Source organism: Drosophila kikkawai, chromosome 3R, assembly GCF_030179895.1.
Source record: "Drosophila kikkawai strain 14028-0561.14 chromosome 3R, DkikHiC1v2, whole genome shotgun sequence".
Taxonomy (NCBI): domain Eukaryota; kingdom Metazoa; phylum Arthropoda; class Insecta; order Diptera; family Drosophilidae; genus Drosophila; species Drosophila kikkawai.
The window spans coordinates 10900296-10919132 of record NC_091731.1 but is presented as its reverse complement, the minus strand read 5'-3'; the positions used below and the strand labels follow the sequence as shown (position 1 = coordinate 10919132).

General features: G+C 41.1%; 1 protein-coding gene across 1 annotated transcript; it reads left to right on the top strand.

Annotated features, from left to right (window-relative positions):
- Positions 1–5152: 5152 nt before the first annotated feature.
- On the top strand, positions 5153–5812 carry LOC108071279 (protein Turandot C-like). Its single transcript, XM_017161971.3, has 2 exons — positions 5153–5214; positions 5287–5812. Exons 1-2 carry the CDS (start codon positions 5192–5194, stop codon positions 5669–5671), a joined length of 408 nt encoding a protein of 135 aa, XP_017017460.1. The 5' UTR covers positions 5153–5191; the 3' UTR covers positions 5672–5812.
- Positions 5813–18837: the final 13025 nt, after the last annotated feature.

Below are 18837 nucleotides of genomic sequence, written 5' to 3'. Positions count from 1 at the left end.
ACACAAGTTTTCATTTTACCCGCTTCTTAAATCTATTTAGCTTTCGGAAATGAGAGCCCCATTGAGAGTTTCCAGTTTTTGTGTGTGGCTGGCTTGTTGGCTGTGGGAAAGCAGAAACCTCATCGGACCCCCTTAATCACTAGGCCCTCCTCCGCTTCCCGCCGTTGTTAAGCTCCTTTCTGCATGCCGAAGAGGAAAAGGATTAAACAGCACAAAGGAGGCAGCTCGGCGCTACGGCAACAGTGAATAAAAGGAATAAATAAAACAGAGGTCTCATTATGCCGTTGACCGCGGTGCGCTTAAAGTGCAAGGATAATGCAAAGCGGCTGTGATGGGGAAATGCTTGCGAATGGCGACGTGAATTGCAGGTGCGTAAATGTGAGAGTATTAACAATTTTAACAAACAAAGGCAAATGGCCATTAATAACACACAGAACAACAGCCCAGAATCTTAATATACACGGAAACAAACACACACACACACACACACGCATTTATGCGTGGCCATAAATACAAAATGTCATTGCTGGAGGAATATCGGAGGACTCGCGCAAAATATCATCAAGCTCTGTTGCCTGGCAAATGAGTCGGTTCAGTCGGAATGTGCCAGCTCCAAAATACACTACAAAAAATTAGTGACTAAGTTTTATATTTCTTTCTTTGCTTTTAGGAAAAGTACAGCGATTTCATAGACTTCTTGGTGAAATATTATTTATTAAAGTTGTTGTAAATACTATTTTTTTCAATTTAATTTCAATTTAATTACACTTTACGATTTAATGATTAATCATTTTTTCTTTTCAAACCTTTGATACTAGGTATTTCAAAGTCTCATACTATGTTTTTATTATGCCTATTTTAAGAATTTGTCATACTTTTCGGGATTTAAAGCAAACACAAATAAGAAGATTAGATTCTTAGATTCAAATTTTGCCAAAAAAGACATGGCTAAGCTATATGTAAACTTCAATATTTTTTAAAGTGATAATAAAATATAGCACATTTTTTTCAAGTGCAGATTGTGCATGTGTGTATGTGAAAGCTTCTCTCCCCTGCAGCTGTAGCCGCGTCGGTGTGTGTAATCATGCATATCTTTGCCAGTGGGTTTTCGGTTAGTGCCTTATTTACATTGGCCGGAAGCTGCTGGTTGTGCTTGTTTCCGCTTTTGTCTGTGCGACTTCATCACCATCTCTATTGCCCCTCTCTTCCCCAGCTTGTCCGCCTTTCAGCCCAGCCCTCTTGCTGTTGGCTGCTGGCTTCTTCCGCTGTGGCTATGAAGTAGAGCAATGGGCTGGCTCATTAATTTCAACATAACGCGCACATGGCCAACAAATTTGCCACGTACGCACACACACATATAAATTGCACGCACACACATACCGCGGGCATAGTTGGCTCTTAGCTTTCAGCGGTAATTATTTCAAATTAAATGGGAAAAGCACTTTTCAAGCAGGTGCTCCCGAAAGTGTGCAACACATTATTAGCATCAGTCAGCGGGAAAAGGGTACAGTCGAGCTTCGCTAGCTGAAACTTTGAGATTACACTTTAACTTTTTTCTGTCAAGACTTGTAATTAATTCATCAAGAAATTGGAGTTGGCATTTAAAAGCCCTGCAAAGTGATTGTTATTGCTTATTTATGACACATATATCGCGAATTATCGTTTTATATATCGGTCTTTTTGTCTAATATCGACACGCTATTGGTATATCGATATATTCTGCTCACCTTAGTATGCAGTTATTCCCTAAAATAATTAATTTACCATATTAATATATTTGTTTTTTGATTTAAGTTAAAAAAATATCAGAATTCTTGATGACTTTATTCATGATTTTTATTTTTTTTATTTTCCGTCCACATTTTCTTTCATTTTGATAATATTTAACCTAGAATTAGGGGAGTTTCCCCATCTTGAAACCTAGACCGTTATTGCTTTTGACAGCCTTTGTGTGCGTGACTCCTCAATTTCAGGGCTCTCCTGGGCCATGAGAGTGCACTTTGATTCCCTTTTCCTGCAGACCCTGGCCCGAGATGGATAGGGTCAGACAAGGCAGCTGACTTCTTGACTTTCTTCTGGCTCCCAGCCCGTCGTCTGTCAAATGTCTGGCCTCCATCAGGATCGCCTTTGGCCCTGTTTTATTATCCCAATGCGTATGGAAATGCTGACATGGCTTGCGCTTGTCTTGCATGTCTGACTCTCAGGCCAAATAATGTTAATAATGCAAAGTAAGACATATACACACACGTGAAGGTTATGCCCCGAGCCATTGCATTCCAGGGTCAAAAGGACCTCGAAAATATTTTGGCATTCTGCTTCAATGTAAATACATTTTTGGACAGTTAGTCATGCTCCATCCTTTCGGTTTCAAGGGAGAGATGAAAGCGAAATGCCACAAAGAAAATATGGGAGTGGGCCAAATGTGGCTGCTGCTGGTCAAGCATATGCGATGCATTTTCCATGTGGAGCTTTACTGAAAAGAATGCGAGTGCCGGGCTCTGCTTTGCATGGGTACATATGGTACTATATCCCAAATTTTATACAGCAGAATTTATGGATGTAAATTCCACTGTCAGAAATGTACGTTTTTCTTGCATTTATCTGCTTCAAATTTAAATAAAATAAATGGGTAAAAAAGTATTATTATTTGCATATCCTCATTGTGTATCGGATGTCTGATAAATTCTGAATTTGAATTATGAATATTCTTTAAAAAATAGGTAGTTTAAAAATAAACCAAATATGTACTTAGTTACTTTTTTAAATGAATTGTAATATCACATTTTACTCAATAAGGACCAAATTTCCCATTAAATTCGAGTCACTAATTTGTCAACTAAAAAGTTGGAAAAAGCTTTTAGGTCACATCACGAAATGGCTCTTTAAAAGCGCGTTTTACCTGAAAATTCGATTTAGCCTGCAGCCTAATTGATAATAATAATTACTTGACTGCTTGCAAGGAAAGCGTCCTTGTGAAGTCTCTTGTCAATTAAATGACGCACAAAAGGGGTAACTTGAACTCTCTCTCCTTTCTCAGCTTTCTCTGCTTTCTCTGCTTTCCACCTAAATTATTACCCATTTCGCTGCACACCAAGGACCTTTTTATCAGAATTTTTAGTGCATTCGTGAGGCAGGAGGACAGGCTAAGGACGAGCCACACACAGGAGGAGTAGGAGCTGCAAAAATTAAAGTACAATGCTTAATTCCTTGTCAGCTGCTCGGATGCCTTTGCGGAATGAATGGATGAATCCCCGGGGATACGGCCTCAAGCTGCCGCTACAAATCCTCAGGTCTGAGTAGGCTTGTTCCTGGCTTACACTTCTTCCCTTTTTTAGGGGGCGCGCTTTTATAGGCGCCGCCAAATCCACTTTGTAAGCCATTCCATTGGTAATAAAGGCGAAAGTGAGTGCCGCTAATATAAAATTGAATTTAAATAAATGGAGTCGGGGCCGTAAAAAGCCGAAAAGCAGCTCGAAACGCGACGGCAGGCGCCTCTCTGCGCCTCGATTCTGATTTGATTTGTTTGGAGGCGCACGCCCAGCACTTAGGCGCCATTTGATATGCAACAATCTTTGGCAGCAGCCGAAAATCGACGGAAAATCGGAAGGAAGGAAGGCGGGGCATAATCATCATCATCAGCATCAGCAGTAGCAGTAGCATCATCATGGGAGCTCTCGAGTGTTTCGCTTTGTAATAAATCTTCAGTAAGAAATGTGGCCCGAAATCGTTTTAATTTATTCATGCCACGCGCGTTCGCTGTTTTTTTTTCTCCTTTATTTTTTATGGAGGGAATTCCGTAAAGCCATTGATTAAAAATGCAGAGGACTGCACTGCGCCGACCCTTGATCCTTGAAGGAGACACCTAAGCACATGCAGTACTCGGCCCCGATTGTGGCCACATTATGCAAATGCTTTTGACTCAAATCCAGGGTCTGAACTTGAACCATCTAACCTGGGCCGAACCGTGCCGGCTGTTGCCATTGCCGCTTTCATTAATTAGTCGACAGGCTGTTAGCCAGCTAATTAAAGAGCCGGCCTACAAATTGGCAGCTTGTGTGGGCCATGTGGGATAGATTTAGGCAATTAGCACTCGCACTTTGCTCGCAATCCCCTCCAAGCTGTGACTTAACCCGTTCTCCAAGCCTCCCCCCGAAATCCTAAAAACCCAACACCCATAACCCCACAACCCTATGTCCTCGTATCCCTGTTTCCCCCCCGGTCCGCAGCCGGTGGAAATTTAAAACGAGCCAACAGCTACATCGAGCAGCGGTGAGATGTTCGTCCTCGTCGCTCACCTGCACAAAACATCTGGCTGCGTGTCCTTGCTCGCCTGCCTCCTGATTGCGTAATTCCAGCTCACAAGTGCCGACAACGGTTGAGGGTCTATTAAAAATGTATTATCAGTGTGATTGCCACCAGATCCAGCAGAAGTGTCGACGATATCCGCTCGTATCCGTGCGCAGTTGTTTGAGTTTAAATGTTTCAATTAGCTGGTAGCTAGCTCTAAGTGCTTCAAGCCCCCGCCAGGTATTCAGTTTACATTTAGCCAGCTCTGTCCCCAGGTGAATGAGTCCATGGGGAATAGAGCTTTGGAGTTTGTATAAAGACACATTAAATCTTAAAGTAATATCTGTTACTCTTTGAGCAGCCCGGAAATGCTGAAGCGATTAAGTTATAATTAATCATAATCAATAACTATAATATGTGTGTGTGTCATGGCCTTAAGTTCTCGGAAATCTACTTAAAAGGTTATCAGATTGTCTGGAGTTCAGGCGTCGTGTCTATATTAAAGCATCGACTATTATTTGCACTGTCTTTCAGAATTATATTATGAAAGAAGTAATTTAAATAATTAATAAATTAATTGATTTAAATAATAATGTATTATAAGATAGTGCAGATACGTTTAATAAGAAGAAAATTACTTTAGAAAATAATTCTTATAAATAGAATCTGATTCATGGATATTTTTCTTAAGGAAAATGATTATAGTTTTGGCATTAGGCAAAATGTCATACGGGAAAAGTTCAGCAAAGTACTAATAAATCCGAGTATACCTGTACCAAGAGGTATATTTTTTATTGTCTCATATGTAATACATCGACTTATCTCGGTGTCCTATAAAAAGTCAGCAGCTCAGCAGAAAGCTTATCAGTGCAGTTTATTCCAGCGTTGAATCAAGTCTATAAACATGCAGTTGTCAATTTCTCAGGCGTAAGCTTTACAGTCCTTATATGTTTTAATAATACCATAAATACTATAACATGTTGTTTATATTTTATACAGGTTCATTGGCATTTTATTCATAAGTTCATTGTGTTGTGCGTACTCCGATGCGGACCTAGAAGATGATAAGCTTAGGATCAGAGAACTTATACGTACCTCGCAGAATGCAGATGCCAAGATCAGCAATACCCAGGAGTTACTGGAAATCTATAGACGCATCGCTCCCCGTTATTCGGCCAGAGATAGGGAGGGTATCGAAAGGCTTATTAGGGAGCATACTGATCAAACACTGATAGATGGAGTTCCAATTCAAGGCGGCCGGAAGAGCAAGTACGTGAAAAAGGCCTTGAGTTCGGCTGTGACAGACTTAGCGACTGGCTTTTTCAATGAGCTTGGTGCCTCGCTTTGGAATCTGATAGCCCGCACACTTAAAATAGAAAAATAAGTGTAACTTAAATAATTTATATATGAACTGTATACCAGAGATAACGAAGAATTGTTAGAATCTGTTGATCCTTGGACGATATTCAACTCAAATGTATATGATGTATATTCTGTTTATAAAACTACTTTGTAACTAAAATGACTTCGAACAAAGAAATCTCTTGGGGTTTGGCTTCTTTAATACCTTCATAAGTTACCTTTTTTATCATCATCATTTCATTCTCGAGCTTGTATGCTTTGTGGAGGTGCAACCAACTTTAGATGCGCATTCTGGAAGCTACAAAAAAGTCGTTGGAATACGGAATAAATTTATGCACGTCCCCCGTACAGCTCACTTGCATATATTTAGGTAAATGTTGATACACTAGCAAAGATCTTCATACCCACAATATGCATATTCATTCTTGTGTTCAGGCCTCCCCGGTTTTACTTTCTTTTACATTCCAAAACTGAAAAGTAACCACTCCCCGTTAAGGGCTCTCTTCGTGGAAGGATTCCCTTCCAACTTTATTTATTCAATCGGGCCAACAAAGTTTGCGTCGAATTCAATCAACACCCGGGAAAAACTGGACTGCAGGCAAGTGTTTTCCGAAGAGTTTTCGCAATTATTATTTCGGTGTTAAATGCTTTTTTCGGTGTTTGGAGAAAAACTCGTTTTCGTCTGGCGAAAGTTTTTGATTGTCTGGCCGAAACAAGGCATGTGGAAAGTAATTACTATGCAAGTGTCGAAACGGCCTGACAGGGTCCTTCTACGGAACGCTGGCCATTGCCTCCTGGACAGCACATCCTTGCGGCTTGGCACTAGTATGTGCTCGCCTCATCAACACCATCAGCTGTGTGGCATTTGACTTGTGAATGTGTCGTAAAGTTGATACTTTTCCTCCCACCTCCTTCTCTGTTTACTGAACTTGTCAACCCTGCTTCTGCTGCTGCTGGCAATTTGTTTAATTAAATGCTCGACCAAGTGCCAACATACACACTTTCGCATCCCAGACCAGCCACTCGCAGGAAGCGGCGGTTGCCGATGAAAATTAAATTGAATAACAACGGCTAAACACATCGGGGCCAACACCTACATACTTACTACTAACCGATGTGTCAACAGCAGAAGCCACCTGTTCTGGATTATAGTCGAACGTCACCACTATACGGATAATTGATTTGCAACAAACTTTAACTTAGTGAATATTTAAATATTTGTAGCTTTTACTCAATGATGTGTTTAGATATTGTCAGATTAAAAGGAGAGCATTAAAGCATATTTAAGGGCATGAAATTGCGTTTATATTTATGGGTTTATATATAATGTAATAATTTAAAGAACATTTTCTACTTCTATTTTCATTGGAAATTCAGAAAAACAATTTACAAAAAGTTATCATAGAATTCCACTTTTATCCTTCCGGAAATTTTAGTTGCCAGAGGCTTATGGATTTATTTTAAGGACACACCATTTTTGGCGACAAAACTATGTGGGTCACTGGGATTTGCAAGGCCACAAGCAAATGGAGTTCCCGTAGCGCAAAGCCCGAAAGGGAGAGATGCCAAGCAACTTTAGCACTGCATCATAGCGTTTTTCACTCCAGGGCCTTGGATGTGTTTTTCCTAATTATGTGTGTGTGTGGAATTATTCAGCCTTTGGCAGGAAAAGGCCCCTTCCTCTGGCTGGGTTCGAGTCCTGTCACACTGCCTGCTCAGCCTTAGCTTACAAGGGCTCTTGGCTCTAGCATGTATTATCGCCTGTATCGCCCTGATTATCATGTGACAATGTGGCGCACAAAATAAAATCAGCATTTTTGCCTTGTCAAGTGTTAGCCCCAACAGAAAGCCAGACCGAACCGAACCGAACCGAACCAAGCAGATCTGAAATGAAATGTCCTGCAGGCACACACAAGCTGCTCTGTTGTCGATGGCTACAACAGGATACGCATCCAGCAGGGCATGGCTAGGTTATTCCTCAGCTCCTTCTCAGATTTCCCTGCCCACTGCCAAGACCCTCAACTATTTACATGGCCAAAAACATGTTACAGCTGGCCAAGGAAATTGGTGAAACTTTCGTCGTGGCTGGCTTTAAAGGCTTGGTCGCTGAAGTGTTCCCAGAACTTTCTGCTGCCAATAAATGGAAGAAAATAACGACAGTTTTTAGTTGCTGATATAATATTAAATTGCAGAATAAACTTAAAATAGTATAGAGCCACAAGCATAACTGGAAAGAGGCTGAGAAATATATTTTATTAAAGTATAAGTAACATATAAAAGTCACATTATTTTTGTGTGGATATTGTACCTTTATACTTTACAAGATAAACAGATATTTTTGTTCAAAGTTCGTTGTTATTAGTTTCTTGAACTTGCCATCTTGCCAGACCTACTTATTTATCTATTCTGGGAACGCCCATTCCATTAAGTTAAATATATGTAAGGATAAACTTTGCTGGGGGAGGTTTTTTGTACCCAGCATAACCACCGAAAAACAGTTTTCCCACCCTAACTTACCCTACCCTACCCTAGGCCAAACTGTTTTTGGGAAAATTCAATTTCGTTTGTTTATGTGCAAAAGTCTAATTCAAATGCAAAGATAAGGCACAACGTTGGGTACTACAATAGATAGATACTTCAGCACGCTTCCCTCGCAGGATCTGCGCATCCTGCTCGCTCTCCTTCGAGAGTAGGTTCCCTTCCCCCTCTCCCCTGCCGCACGCATATGCTGATAAAGTTTTAGCACCTGTACGGTGAAAAAATGCGGGGACAGGGAAACAGAAAAGAAAAGTTTGCCATTTACAGCCCATCAAGTCGGCTTCAATTTCGGCCTCCTTTTGTTTGGCCCTCCAACGGCCTTCCACTTTCCCCGCTTCCCCCTTTTTTTTTAGCAGTGTAGAGGTTGGTCTTGTCTTTGTGTGCGAGTGAGTTGCCGTTGCTCTTTGTTTGTCACTTTTGGCAAACTTTATGCGCTTTTTACAACGTGTATCCTTTTTGCATGTCGACTTACTGTTTTGGCTTTGCCCTTTGCCATTTTATTGCATCAACAAAGGTATCTTAAGCACGTGTAAAGCGAGCACAGACACCCTCACACACACACACACACACGTATGTAGAGAGCCGGTGAGAACTGCGGTTGGCAAACTTTGATCTCCTTGGCAGGAGACTTAATTTAATGTCCTCCTCGTCGTGGGCTGCCAAGTCGGCTTGCCGCTGACTTTCTGCGGGCTCCTGTTTTGTTTAAGTTTTGTGTCGTGACACAAACACTGAATTTCAATTACCGTCTGGGAATGTCCTTGCCCAGAAATAGGCATGTACACATGGAAAAAGTATGAGTGAAGTTATGGCTTTGATCTAATTATATAGTGAGGGTAAGTCAGTAATAAAGCATTTGTTATTATTATGGTAAATCTTTAGACATATCCTTTCTTAATTTTTGGTCAAGAACTGTACCTGAAATTCCCAAGTACGAATCCAGCGACAATCTGTAATGAAACCCAGCCAGAATTTAAGCTAAGTTATGGTTATTTGATCCTAATAAGTTTCCTTGGCTGTACCTTCTCTGTTTCATACAAATCCCTGTAAAAGTAGTTGCCATCTACTCCCATCGATATCAACTCCCATAACATTTATGTATAGCTAATAGTTTTGTTGTGTGTATACAGCTGGCTAGCCTCAACTTGTGAGTGTGTCAGTTCACCGCATTTGTGCCACTTTTGGCCTTAAAGCTTTCCAGAAACGGGCGAAAATTTGGCCAGAAATTTATGAGCTCAGTGTTGGCCAAGTGTCCTTGCGGGACTTCATACATACACACACACCGGCACACTTTGCACTTTATTTTCATTCAGAGCCTATCGCACGAGCTTATTTGATTTTGGGTTTTCCTCTGGTGCTCCTCCTGCGAAATTTTCCCGGCATCGGCGTCCCCACTCATAAATATCGGAAAAGGGCACGGGGACTTGTTTGTACTGGACAACCCCGGGGCTCATCTGTCGGTGCCGTCCGTTCACTCTCCATGGCTCGTAGGCCCGAATATTAGTGCAATTTCCACGTTGACCAAAAGTTCAATTCATTTTGCAGAGGGACGTGTCGCTGCTCCTCAACTGTTTTCATAAGAATTTATTGCTTCTCTTGGCAACTAAGTGGATCAGATTTCTCTTGGCAGCTTTGGCCTGTGTGCTGTGTAATATGCCACAGATTTAGTGCTGCCGAAATTACTTTTGCCTTTTGTTCGCCTCCGTTCCAGGACCCTCTAGGTTCCCGAATTCTTGTTTTTCTTCTTTTTTTTTCCACAATTTTCTCGTATCGGATTGAAAATTGAGTTGGGTATTTTCGGTGCGGAGGGGAGGAAGCCGCAGCCGACCGCAGACTGACAGTTGGGACAGTTCTTAGGTGAGATTTTCTTCACTCCAAATGGTTTCTTTTACAATGACTGTGGAAAAAACGGTCCTTAAAGTTCGAAGGACCTACGCCTTGAGATTTGCTTGTACTTTAGGAAGTTTATGATGTCAGAATGCTGAAAAAGTAAGCCAAGGAAAACGAATATACATATACTTTTTCATTGATACATATCATAAGAGAGGTGAGTAAATAATTCTGGTTATTTAAATTAATTTTTCATTTAATAAATTTATTTAATATTTATAGTAAGTACTTTTTGATTGACAATGAATTGTTGCAATTAATTTGCTGCTTTTCTTGCTATTAATTACACACTATTAAAGCCTATAGCTTTTCTTTTATTAATGTAGGCTAATGGCTGGAATATAAATACATTTTAAAGCTGAAATAATATTTGAGAGCCTCGTCCCCAGTATGGTTGTCCATTATTCTTCACTAATTATTCATAGGTCTGTGTATTGTCTACATAAAATAACCACTTTCCATGGTTGCTCCAACCATTAAACCGCCTTTGGTGATTGTGCGGTGGAAAGTGGGTTTTTCCTGTCCCTTTAAAACTTTCGCACTCGAAATGTTCCGACATCATTTTGGAAATTTATTTCGTTTATGCATAGCTTGTTTGAGGTTGAGTGGGTGCAATTTGGTCGCCATTTTCCGGTCACAATGCGTCAGTGGAAATAATCAGGAAAATTCCGAATGAAAATGTATACTGCGTGTGTATCTGCGAGTGGGCGGGTGCGGGTGCCAGTGTGTGTGTTGGCCTAAAAGTGTGTATTGATTTTCAGCCTGACGGCAGAGCGAAAATATTTATTGTCAGCTCCAGGGAGCTGGCTGGCTGAGTCGTCGGATGCCGTCCAAGTTTGGCTCAAATTGTTCCCAGGCGGCAACTGATGGGGAGGAGGTGCCTCAGGTTGGAGCATCCGCGAATCCACCCACATTTCTGCTCGATTTCTCTGTCAACGCGAAATCGAGAAATCGAGAATTATTAACAGCCGGGAGATGCCAACTATTGCGCTGAGGGGCCCATAATTACGGCCGTGTCCTTGCGCACACACACTCTCGCATTTCCGGGCGCTGACATGCATTAATATTGATTGTTGCTGTCGCTTGAACCGCACTAATCAGGACGACATGTCGGTGTCCGTGCTCACCGTGTACACTGACATTGACATGGGCATGGGGCCCCCACAATTATTCGCATCCTTGTCCGCAGCATCATCATCGGCATTATCATCCTTTCCAGCCGCCACTGCCAATGTCATTGTCAGGGCGATGAAATTACTTGTTACATATCGCATTTACATTGCTGTCATGTAGTTCTCCTTCTGATTCAGTCGGCTGTGCATTTGTTTAGCTCTTTATATGCTCTCGTGGGCGAGGCTGCAAACGTGTATTTTCCGACCGCACTAATTGAGAAAATCCCTGCTTTGTGACTGTGACTTTGTGATTCGAATTTCTAACGAGATGTGTAAAATGAATGCGGAATCCTATGATCTAAACAAAAAGGTTATAATCCTGTCAAACAATAGTACATTCATAAAAGTTAAATAATAAGATTAAATAAATAGTTTATAATTATAAATACCCATGAAAAGAGATTACTTTATTGAGTTGACATCTTGGAAACTTTAATTAGAAATATTCTAACTTTAATTCTCAATACAATCTTGAAGTATAAGAATTTTGTAATAATTTTCCTCTTTTAATGAAATTTCCACAGTTTATTAAATCTCAGTGAAACTAATTGATAAATTCCGGGCCCAGATGGATCCAAAGAGGACATAAACTGCGTGACAGAGAGACTCCATTGAGTGTATTCTGTTTTGACATTCATTTGCCAAAGTCGGCGAAAGCGTTTCGAATTTGCTGAGGCATCGACATCAGGCATCGACATCGCAACTGGGGAACTTGTGAACTTGAAGAAGTTTTAATGAGTTGGCAAATGGAATTGGCAATCCGTAGTTGGATGCTCGACACTTGAAGCATGAAATCAAACTAATTAACTCAAAATTTTACATAAATGCTGAGCAAAGTTTCCCCATTGGGGCCTCCTCGAGTTGGCTTTTTCATGTGATTTTCCGCTCTCTGCACATGATGGCAGTGCAATTGTACACAAGTGGGTGATTTTTCGCCCCCCGTGGCCGCGTCGACCGACCAGCCCCTCGGCTCCCTCCATTATGCGGGGTAATCCGGCATCAGCACCTCCGCGCTGAATGATAATTCAGTTTTGCCGGCATGATGAGCAAATTAAAAACTTTTCTGTTTCATCCATGATCCGAGCAAATGGTCTACAAATTTTTCCCCAGCGTCAAAGTTTTCACGTTTTTTTGTTTCCCTGCGAGCGATTTTCAATGTTGTTGCTGTGTTTTCATAACATTTTCCATTGCCTTTCAGGGTCTCTTGTCTGTGCCACGCCTGCTTAGGCCTCTATTCCCGTATTCAGAGAGCTCGTCAAACAGATGGATTCGACTCTTGGCATTTGCATTGGTACTTGGGTAAATGTATGCAGAGCTTGGCTTAGAGCAGGGATTTACATATGTTCACTTTGGCTTTGGCTTAAACTTGGTAGCTATGATTAAAGCCTCCGAATGGGGAGAGAAAAAATATTTCCATTTAAGGAGGAACGTGTTTTTGAAACACTCAAACTTCCCATCAACTATTTCCCTTTGATGTTGCTGCTGAGAGCCAACCTGAGATCTGAGAGAGGGGCGAGTGCCGTGCCTAATGTTTATTACATTATATATGGCATACTTCAAGGAGCTGAGCATCCTCGCTGAATGTCCTTTGGCGCTGCGTCATAAAACCATTGCATAAGTTTTGCGCTTGACAGCAAACTTTGAAGCCTCGGTTTTTATTTCACTTTACCGCCAGCGGAATACGAGCACCGTCATGTTCACATTGCTAGTACTTTTGAGGTACAGTATTCTAAATCAAGTCAATAAAAACCTTAGCGTCAATTTCAACAACTTTTTTATACGAAAATCTTAAATTAAAAAACAATCCTAATTTTTGGAGCCACATTCAACATGAATTCTCCTTCTAGTTTATTGAGTGACTTCCTAATTATAAAACACACATTTCCCTTTTATTAAAATCCCAAAGCCCTACCATTTTGAATACGACTGTAGTAAATCCATCCATATGTATGAGTTGGTGTACGAATCTGGGTCCTGTCGCCTCTCTATCTGTGCAGTTTGACAGTTCGTAAAATCAAAGTTGTGTCTCGCAAAATGTAATAGATTTTTATTGCCGGCGGCGGTGGTTTGCTTCATCTAGTCACCACTTCCCATTTTGTTTGTCAACCAATGCGACTTTCTGGCTGCTTACCACACTCGGGATCCAGTTTGGATCCAAATCCACCTACAGACACACACTATATTCACTGAGACAGAGGAAGAACTTTCCCATTTTGCCGGGAAATGCTTTTAATCTAACTACAAAGTTACTGCCGAAAGTTGTGCTCAAGTTCTAAGGTTTTGTTGTTTTTCAGCCGTTGAGCAGTTGGAAATTTTCTACAAATTTAACTTGTCCTTGACACGTTGGCGAAATGCAAAGGATATGAACGAAATCCAATTTTAGTTTCCTCTGTGTTTCTGCCAGCCGAATTTCCCGAGCGAAAGAGAATGTTGAGTGGTGGTGAGCTGAGGATAAATCACGGGGTTTTAAACAAAAGTTGGACTGGTGCTCTAATGAATTTCATTCCCTTTAAGGCCGAAGGCTGACACACTGACGGGAAAGGCGCATAAATTAAACTGCCAGATAAAAACGCGATAAAATATTCGCATTTTCTTTAAAGCCAATAAAAATTAATTAGCGCAGCACGTCGGAGATTGTGGCCTCAATTATGATGCCCAGGTCCTTTTCCGCAGAGTTTGGCCAAAAAGGCGAAAAATCAATACGGCTGCCGAGGCGGGAGGGGGCGGTGGGCGACAGGACTCGTCCTTGGACGGCGGACGCGCTAATTTCAAGAGCCCTGGGCCATAAAACCGTGTTGAGGGAGCACAAAGCCCTAAAAGGATTAGGCAAGAGGTCGCTCATTCGGCTCTTCAGGCTCTTTTTCGGTTGTGGCGCTCTTTTCGCTTTTCCCCTCGCTGGCATCGACGACTCAAGTCGGCAGTATATCTTTTAATTAGACGATTTCACTGGATATTTAACAGCCTCGTGCTCGATTGTGAAGGTATTTTGTCTCGCTGCTGGGGCATAATGGAGTCCCAAATGGCATCGCTGATTAATGTCTCGATTTTATGGCGAATAATGTTGAATGTGACGCTCCGAAGAGCAAGATAGGTTTTTTGTTCGGGAAAAATTGGAAGTAAATAACTTTGTGCAATGTATTTTCATTCTTTACATTTTTATAGAACCCTAAAGTCTAATGGACTTAACCTGTTATAAAAATCGGATAAGTACAATAGATTTTGGCTATATTTTTATTGATTTCTGAATACATTCTTAGTTTCTATTTTTTATGTAAAGTCAAAAATATCCATGAGATTTTTGATCAGTTTAAAGCATTTAGCCATTTAGCCTTCAGTGTTGGACCCTTCTATTTCGGCTCCTTGATTCTTAATGTTACTCTGCCGTTTGGCCCGCCCTCTTTGCATTTCTTCCGGTCCTTCTGTTTTGACCTTCGGGGTGTCTCTCTTGGTTTTGCGCGGTTTCCCGGCCGAATAATTAAAATTCAAAAGTTGGCAGCGGCATTTGTGCATTAATAAATTAGTCGAGCTGGGCCGCTCGCAGACTTGGCCACTTAAAAGTCATGAAAATAACCAAATATGCAGATGAAGTTTGTATTAAATGGGGACGAAGAGAAGGAGGCGCCTTCAGACTCGGCCAAGTTTCGCTTTTCGGTTTTAGTTGGCCATTTTATGGCTGCTTTGGGACAGGATGCATTTGCATTTCTAATAATTGCCTTCTTTTCTCCACATTCATTCTTCTCGGTGTCTTTGGCCATTTATGGCCCACAGCGGAGGCCATATCTCGCCCCCAAAACCGTTTCATTCATTTTTGATGGCATTGAAATGGATTTGGTTATCATAAAAAATGTTGCCAGGGACAATAAAGGGAAGCGAAACAATTGAAATCTGAAAGGCTTCAAACTGCTTATCGATTCGAATGCTGCCGCTGGTTGTCATAAAATGCTCAAATTTGTATCAACCCCGCCAGACCGAGCACTTCCGTGCCCAGCCGCCCTTTTGGGTCCACCCCTTTTGTCACTGACGAGGCACAGTGGAAAAAGCGTTAAATTTGTAGAAAGATTTTTAATGCTTTTAGTTTTGTAATAATTTTAAATTCAATATTATGTTTTTGATGTAGAAAGTTGAAGTTTATGGTTTGTTTTATTCTTATTAAGTATTAAATGATCAAAATTATTCTATTCGTGATCAGCATCACAAGAAGATGTGATCTAGACACTAAATAAATAATTTTTGTTGTTTATATTTATATTATTCGTCACAAAATTTGACATATGTAAGAAGTTTTTTAAGATTCAGAACGATAATCACTTTTATCTTGCCTGTCTTTTTTATCTAAATGTATCAATATTATAGGTAAAAAGGTAAATAAATAAGTAAACTGCTTCTTCAAATATATTACATATTACTTATTTTTGAATAATCCTTAATAGACGGCACGACGTGACCACTGTGCGAGAGAAACCTGAACAGCGTCCAAGCGTGCGACCCATAAAGGAAACCTATTACATTTTTTATACTTAATGCGAGGCATTTAAAAAATAAGAGAGAAGAGCCCCAATGGGGCTGGGGGGAAAATGTGTGAAAGGATGTTTGAAGGTCACGCCTGGTGACCCCGCCTGCTCCGCTCCGATAAGCAGATGCTCCCGCTTATTGATTGACTGGGGAAATGGCCGAACTTGCTGCTAATTGAATAATTTAGGCAGAAAGTCGAGCGAAAGACGCATATATTTCACTTTGATAAGCCCATAAACATTGTCGGCCGCCATCATTATCGATGCAGTGCACCGGCCAGCGGAAATTTCTGGGTTTTTTACGTCTCGGGGCCAGCCGGAAAACGTTAAAATGAACATCAGGTGGTGCTGAGCCCTGCGCAGTTCCGACAGCTCCGGCACCACCGCCTTGGACTCACCTGTCTCACCTGCCCATCGGCAGAGGGATGCCGTTCTGGGATCACATTAAATGATTTATTGGTCCTTGGTCTGGACTGCGTGAGTCCCTAAAATTTCATAAATTTCAGCCTTCAGCTGCCTTCTGGCAGGTCGGCAGCCTGCGCTTTATGGCAAATATACGACACGAAAGTTTGGTCCCGAGCTCTGGGCGCTGGGTTCTGGGTTCTGGGTGCTGGGTGCTGGGCTCGGATGGAAAAGTCAATAAATGGAGCTGCCATATTATATAGTATAGTATTGTGTATTACACATTGTTGCTGTTGGTCCATCAGCGGTGGAATACACAGCCGTTTGTTTGACTTTGCAAATTGCTCCGAAATCAAACATCAAAGTTAAAAGTGCTTATTGTTGCCTTTTCTCTGTTTATTTTTCGGCCCCCGTTTGCATTGTTTTGCTGGGCCAACGCTACGTATACTTCATTTAACCGGTGGCCTCCAGTTGATTGAATATATGCATGACCCTCGACGGACCTTTTCGTTACGCTGTAATGAAATTTCATTACACAGTCATCGGGAGCGGCATCGGAGCGACAAGAACAAATGAATTTAATTAAATATTTGCGAAATATAATCGAATTTCAATTGGAGCGCTGCATAAATTCCGAATAGCGTATTCTGCCACCGATAATTGAATGTATATCACTTGTTTGGCCCAGCAAATGGCATTTTAATTACATTACCTTTCCCGGAAACCAGGTGCGACAGTTATTTGTTAGCTGCGGCACAATCGCAAGAGGTATGCAACGTGTGGAAAATGGCAAATGCGATTCCATTCCATATGGAATTGCACAGAAAGCTGAATGTACAATATTCGTATGTATGTATGTTATACTATATGGCAGTAGTCAGGTATCCTTGTGATTGTGAACAAGTGCATCTGGCACTTATCTGGAGATGGGGACACGCCCCCACCTAGTTCGATTTCCTTTTAGCTCCTTTATACTTATTTCTTTACCAATCACAAAACCTCTTTCTCTGCCTTCCTCCTCCAACTGCTGCATCCTTCAAGCGGAAAGTTCGTTTCGTAACTGACCAGAGAAGGATACCAAATTTAACGAATAAAGTTTGGCGAAAGCAATTCAAACTAGAGTTGAAGCACTTGGCAACGTGCAGGTGGCTGAGTTTGTTTCTAGCCACTTTTAAGCTTAATCCAACTGCAAGGAAATTTAATATTGAATTTATATGACACAGAAAAAGGTGAAATAATTAAAACAATATGTATTGCATAGAAAATCCAGTCTTTTTCTCGAAAAGCACTGAAAAGATTCTAAACTTAAATTAGTCAAGTATTTCTTAAACGATTAAAATTTGCAGGACTTAGGAATATACATATATTCTTGATATATTCTTGTGTAGACATAAGGTATCTTTAACTAAAATACTATTTTAAAATGCTTTAAATGTATATATAAATATATTTAAATACACTTTAAAGTTTCTGCCTCTCGACTTAGCATGTGTTAAACTTGTTTTTGCTGATAAATCGCTTGGATGGAGTTGCCAAAATTTGCCTAAATACCTTTTACTTTTGTGCCTTGAAAAACGGCGTACTTTGGATAAGTCTCTGGATTATGATGCCTTAGTTTTTCAAGAAAGAACCAAGCCCAACATTACTCATACGCCACGTTGGAGGTCTTACTAATTTTTTCTTTGCTTTACCCTCTCTCTCGCCTTTGGTGTTTTTAAACTTGCCTTCAGTGCTTGAGGCGCAGTGATTTATATTCATTTGCCTGCTCCAAAATACCGTTAAAGCGGCTAACAGAAAAACATTTCTTGTGACAAATTCGTAATTTATGTGTTTTACGTTATAAATTGTAAAGCACAAGGAGATTGCGGTCTCTGCTTTCTTCCTTCTTTTTTTATATTGTGTATGTAGGTATGTGTGAAATGTTTCTGGCTTCCTTGGATTTTCATTTTGCGCCGAAGGACTTCACAGGCTTCGTGACTTTCGTTTTGCTTTTCTCACTTTAATTTGCTTTGATTTTTTCCCCGAATGTTCATGCCAATTGGCAGTTTGGCTCTGGCGCCCCCTCTCAGCGGTCACGCCTGTGTTTCGGGGCCCCAAAGCTAATTTGCTTGCTGCTAACGCAGCTGAACTCTCTTCCTCTTTTCTGGTATTCTCTCTCTCTTCTTTCCTTTCCGACAAATTTAAATGCGACTGATTTCCGCTTCCGTTTCCCTTGCAGCCATTTTATTTAGACCTGCGGTTTTTTCCCTCTCTGTGTGTGTCTTGTTTAAGTCTGCGATTTTGGTGGTTATTTATTTTTGTGTGTGGTTTTTTTTCGCCTCTCAAAGCCGCAGCCTTTTTGAGGTTACTTTTTTCGTCGCAATATCGCATTTATCCCGATTGAATTTCATTTAGTGTCCTGCACCAAAGAACAAACGCACGTGGGCGTGGCTGTCATCGGCATTTCGCCGGGCTTAAAGTCGATTACGTTCCCGGCTTTCATTAAAATTTCCGCCCGCGGCTCTTGTTTCAGTCGCAGCGTTGCTCCTTTTTTAAATGCCATCGAGAAATTATTAATGAAGCCGTGCGAGCCGAAGGACGAATCAATAATTCACCTCCGATATGTGTCTGTGTGTGTGTGAGCGAGTGTGTTCGTGAGGGAGAAACTAATCGAATTTATTAGAACGGCAGCAGCAGCA